Raw genomic sequence first — 6,000 nt, forward strand, 5'->3', positions numbered from 1 at the left:
GAAAAGCCATCCTACTTCCTTAGCCTGCTCTTCTCCAGGCTCAAGACACCCCAGTTCCTTCAGCCCCAAAGGAAAGCTGAGTGGCTGCCGGCCAGACCACCCACCTTCCTGTGTGCTCCCCGCTATTTCTTTAGAAACAAGGATGGCAGTTAGACTATTACATTCTGTGCCCTGAACTTGAAACCCTAACTAATGAATCTAAATGAACATTTTCATTTAATTTTTATTTTCATTGAATTTATTAGAGTGGCATTGGTTAATAAAATTGTATAGGTTTCATGTACAATTCTGTAACACATCATCTGTATACTATATTGTGTGTTCACCACATGAAATCAAGTCTCCTTCAGTCACCATTTATCTCCCTGTAGCTTCTTCAACCCCCCCACCCCTTTTTCCCTCTGGTAATCACCATACTGTTGTCTGTATCTGTGAGGGTTTTTTTTTTTTGCTTAATCCCTTCACCTTTTTCACCCAGCTCCCAACACCCCTCCCCTCTGACAGCTGCCGGTCTGCTCTCTGTCTCCATGAGTCTGTTTCTATTTTGTTTGAAAGTTTAGTACAATTTCACAAACTGAATGTTATAATGGTATTACAATGTTAAGATTACTTATTAATGCAGTTCACTTAACTGACCTATTGGGTAACTAACATTGGTTTACAAAGGGCAGTTATTTTCTGATATGCTCCTTAAAGAACTCTGTGAAATACGTACTATTCTTATCACCCTTATTTTATTGCAAATGATGCTGAACATTAGAGAAGTTCCAAGATTTGGATAAACTCAAAATAGTTACAGCCAGAATGCTAACCCAGGATTATCTGATACCAAATCCCAGATTATTTCATTTTGCTTCCAGAGTGTATGCAAAGGTCACTGGGAAAAGCACAATTGGTTTAATAATACACACTGGAAATGAAGGACGATCACGTAACTGTTGCTGATTATTGCACAGTAAAATCTGCAAATATTTGTCACGAACTTTTGATTGGCAGTAAACTCTTTGCAGTCAGTGAATCTGATTTGTACACATTTAAAATAAGAAACTGTAAATGGAGATGGCACGTGTTGATACCTGGGTGGGGATACTGCAGACCCGATTAGCCATCTCAGTGAGTAATATCAGTTGAATAACAGCAACCTCCCATTCAACAACCACCCACTCCTTCCTTTTGTCAGGGGTGCCAAGCAACCTGAGCTATGACTCGGTGAAAGAGCTCATCTCAGCGGTGGACGGGGTGGTGTCTGTGCACAACCTGCACATTTGGTCTCTCACAATGAACCACGTGATTCTCTCAGTGCACGTTGCTGCAGGTCAGTGAGTTCTGTAAACACCCTGGACAAAATCCAGTCCCTGTTCTATAAACTCAGTAATTTCCCTCCTCTTTGTAGAGCTGCCCTTAGAGTCTGCTGCCTGTCAAAACAACTGTGAAGTGTTTTGTATTACCAAGGGCCTTTGAAAACCATCCCTCCTGTCAGTGTCGTCATGGCAACAGGGATAGCAATGACATCCCTTGAGGCTGACTGAAGAGGGTAGAGAGTAGCACAAAGGGGTAAAGTGCCACCCAAACTTCAAGACCTTAGGCTCTGAGAAGTTAGACTTCACCTGCTTGACGTGGCACCCAAACAGTTAGTTAAATAATAGGAATGATTTAAACAATTAATCTCCATTGAGTATCTCCTAATTATGAGATGCTTTGCCTATCACTGAAGATAGAAGGATGAAGGATGCACAGGCTCTATCCTTAAGGTTCCAACGATCCCAAAAACATGCTGGTAAAAGTTAATAATTTTTTTAGTGAATGGTTATAAATTCTATAACCATGTGTGACAATAACTAGGATGTTGGGTTTATTGTAAAAACTACTTTCTCAAGTAGATGGTGATTTTATCCAGGACATGTCCTAGGGCTGCGGAAGTGGGCAGTGGGAGGAGTCCCACTGCCTCCCAGGACAGCTCAGGCCAAGGATGATACATTAGGCTGCTAAGAAATAACTCAAGAACTTGCTTAGTGGCAGGGTACAGGGATGTTGGTGACAGTCATCTGAGGACTTTGCTTTCTCAGATGCCTCATCTTCTCTGAGAGGATCAGATCTGGCTGCAGGGAATTTACAGCATCCACTACACCAATATTTTATTGCAAATGGAAGAATCTAGTAATCAGGCTACCATGGAGGGAACTTTATAGCCTCCTGACACCTTTGGGGACGAGAGAAAAGATGGAGTAAGGGTTGCTGCTCTAAGAAAGGTCTGTGGGGAGCTCTAAATGCTTCCTGCCTCCTGTCACTAGTCTTGATATAGCTTCTGATTAGATGCAAGGGCTGCAACTCAGCGGTCCCTGGGGACTGGTGAGCAAAGTTGTATGAGAAATAACTGTTGTCTTGGCTTTTTTTCAGGGCTCATTTCCCCTTCTATAAGCAGCACCTAGGAGTGCCAGACCCCAGAGAAAACTGTGAGGAAGAGCTCCCACAGTGACGGGGTACTTTGCTGCACTTGAATTTCCCCTCTGTCTTGCCTGTGTGGCTGTAGCTGATTGTCAGAGCCAACCTGCCTCCTTCTGAGTGCTTGGCCTGGGTCCCACCCCCTGGAGTACTCAAAGCTGGAGGTTTACTAGTCACCTCTGTGTGTACAATCAATGCCAGTCTCACTGTGGTTCCTTTTCAACAGCAGCCAGCTGGGACAGCCAGAGTGTTCGGAGGGAGATTGCTAAAACCCTCAGAAATAGCTTTCCTGTGCATTCACTCACCATTCAGATGGAATCTTCTGGCGACCGGGACTCTGGCTGCCTTTTCTGTGAAGATCCCCGGGACTAGTTCGGTCACACGGTCAGTACACCAAGTGTGACAGGCCAGTAAATGATGCTCTGCAGTTTCTGGAACATAAGAAAGAACCAAAGGAAGATGTTTGAGAAATTGATGATACAATACAGTGCACCTTTTATACACCTTTATTTAGCTTCATCCACCATGAATAAGATAAATTTAGATTCACCAATCAATTGGATTATCAACTCATCAGTAGCTGTGTTCAATTTCAAGAATGTACGTGTAGGTCATTCCTGACGGGGCCTGAAATAACAGCTGTCTGTAACTGCAGGCAATAAAAAGTTCATTGCCATTCAGTGGCACCGCGCAAGGGTGACTGAGTGAAAATGAACTCAGGAAAGTCTGATCAGGGATCTGTGGCAAGGCCAAGAGTCACAAAAATTTCCCCAAACCCAAGAAACAAAAATAAGATGAGCCAAGTTAGAGGTAAAAGAGAATGTGGAGGCCTAATACTTCTTAAGAACTTGACTTTTCTACAAAGTTGTCAAGTGGTAATTTGATTTGGGGAAAGTTTTTTTAAATCCTCACCTGAGAACATGCTTATTGATTTTAGGGAGAGGGGCAGGGAGGAAGAGAGACAGGGAGAGAACCATTGATTGGTATGTGCCCCAACCAGGCACCCAACCCACAACCTAGGCATGTGCTCTGACCAGGAATCAAACCTGTGATGTTTCAGTTTATGGGACAAGGCTCCAACCAACTGAGTCACACCAGCCAAAGTGGGGCAATTCTTTTGAATCCTTGTCTATCAACATCACTACTCACTAAATGGGGTAGAAATGCCCTCCCTTCATCTTGCTTATAAGGTATGTTGTAGTATGTCTGAAACATTGAATTATGTTTTACTTCTCTGTATAAAAATTCTGTATAAATTAAAATTTATGAAATTACTGTTTTGGGGGTACTTTCATATGGTATGACCTAATAATAAAAGAAAATGGGGAGACATAGAAAGGCAGAGTACTTACCCCAAGTCACATGGAAAATAATTTAATCAGAGAATTAAGATAAGAACTCCCAGGTCTTGAATAATATTTATGGAGTACTGACTATTGTCCAAGTATTTTACTGGGCTATTTATCACCTTACTTCATTCGAATGATAATTTTGAGAAGTTGTTAATACCATCATTGTACAGATAAGGACATACAGCTCATACAGGTTAAGTGAATTAACCATGTCATTTATTCATTCATTCAAAAATATGTTTTGAGGCCAGCTATTGACTGAGCATTGGTGAACCAAGCCAATAGGGCCTTTGCCTTCCTAGAGTTCTCTCTCTACTGTGGGAGAGATGGGCATCACACTCATAAACACCACTGAACACCCCCAAGGAAGGACTATAAACAGTGACAAGTGACGATGAGAGAAGAGATGCTGATTTAGATTGGGGGCAGTCAGTGGAGAGCCTCTATGAAGAAATAGCTTCTAAGTGGACAGTTGAACAAAAAAGTGAGTAGTAAGTACATGAGAAGTAGGAGGAAGCTGGCTCTTGAAGTGCAAGATCATAACTGAAGACACTGAGAAGAGAACTTGGTGTATTTGAGGAACTGAAGGAGGACCTGTGGCTGGGGGCACTACGTGAGGGGGTGAATTTAAAAAAACACGAAATGGGAGAGATAAGGAAGTTCAAGTTGGAAAGCAGCTGAAGTCCAGATCTATTTTATCCAAAAATCTCATTTATACTTTATCTTTGAACATGTTTATTTTTTGGCTGTTTCTGTTTTTAAATTATATTCTATAATTAGTATTACTCTCTAATAGATTCAGATGTACACCATAGTGGTTAAACCAGCATGCATTTTAATGAGTGGTGACCCCCAATATTTTAAGTACCCACCTGGCCCCATACATAGTTATTGCAATCCTTTTGACCAAGTAATCTGCATTGATGATGAACCATTATTTCAGAATTGCACGAGAAAGGCAAATCTATTTTCTTCAAAAAAATCAGATGAAAAAAATTCCCAAGTTTAAAGCAAAGGACTGAGCACAGGACTTCTGGCCAAGATGGAGGAGTAGGTGGGTATACTTTGGCTACTTGCACAACCAAAAGAGCAACAACAAATTTAAAAACAGAAAACAACTAGAACTCCCAGAAAATTGAACTGTATGGAAGTCCAACAACCAAGGAGTTAAAGAAGAAACATTCATTCAGACTGGTAGGAGGAGTGGAGATGGACAGCTGGGTGGAGAGGACTCATGACAAAGCAGCAGCTGGAAGACTGGGTGAGCAAGGCAGTAGCTGGCCATCCCACAATTGTGTGCAGATAAACCAGGAGGAACAACTGGGAAGTGAGACAGACTCCACAACCCAGGGTTCCAGTGTGGGGAAATAAAACCTCAAAACCTCTGACTGTAAAAATCTGTGGGGATTATGGCAGAAAGAAACTCCCAGACTCACAGGAGACTTCATTGGAGAGGCCTAAAACACACAAAAACCCAGCCACTAGGGAACCAGCACCAGAAGGGCCCAAGATGCTTGTGGGTACCAGGAGAAGTGACTGAAAGCTGGCTGAGAGCCAAGTAAGCAGCATTATTCCCTCTAGCACCCCTCCCCCACATACAGCACAACAACACAGTGATGTGAGTTGCCCTACCCTGGTGAATATCTAAATCTCCACCCATTACAATGTAACAGGTGTGTCAAGACAAAGAAATATGGCTCAAATGAAAGAACACATCAAAACTCCAGAAAAAGAACCAAGCGATGAAAAGACAATCAACCTATCAGATGCAGAGTTCAAAATGCTCATGGAAAAGGTAATCAGGATGCTCATAGAAATAGTTGAGTGTGTACACAAACTAGAGCTAAAAATGAAGGCTATGAAAAGTGAAATAAAGGAAAATATACAGGGAACCAACAGTGAAGAAAAGGACTCAAATTAATGATTTGGAGCAGGAGGAAGCAATAAATATTTAACCTGAACAGAATGAAGAAACAAGAATCCAAAAAAAAAAAAATGAAGAGAGGCTTGGGAACCTCTGGGACACCTTTAAACATTCCAACATCTGAATCATAGGGGTGCCAGAAGGAGAAGAGAAAGAGCGAGAAATTGAAAACTTAATTTAAAAAATAATGAAGGTGAACTTCCTTAATCTGGCAAAGGAAACAGACTTTCAGGAAGTCCAGGGAGCTCAGAGAGTCCCAAAGAAGCTGGACCCAAGGAAGCA

The 6,000-nt window shown here is 41.9% G+C and overlaps 1 protein-coding gene across 1 annotated transcript in view; it reads left to right on the plus strand.

Moving 5' to 3' along the window:
• SLC30A8 (solute carrier family 30 member 8) overlaps positions 1–3,336 on the plus strand; it is a 30,744-nt gene extending 27,408 nt beyond the window's left edge. The window contains exons 7-8 of the mRNA XM_028533523.2: positions 1,181–1,315; positions 2,669–3,336. Of these exons, the coding sequence (XP_028389324.1) occupies positions 1,181–1,315; positions 2,669–2,814 (281 nt within the window). The 3' untranslated portion in view covers positions 2,815–3,336. The remainder of the gene's footprint in view (positions 1–1,180; positions 1,316–2,668) is intronic.
• The last annotated feature ends 2,664 nt before the right edge of the window (positions 3,337–6,000 follow it).

This window comes from Phyllostomus discolor, chromosome 7 (genome assembly GCF_004126475.2).
Source record: "Phyllostomus discolor isolate MPI-MPIP mPhyDis1 chromosome 7, mPhyDis1.pri.v3, whole genome shotgun sequence".
In the NCBI taxonomy this organism is placed as follows: domain Eukaryota; kingdom Metazoa; phylum Chordata; class Mammalia; order Chiroptera; family Phyllostomidae; genus Phyllostomus; species Phyllostomus discolor.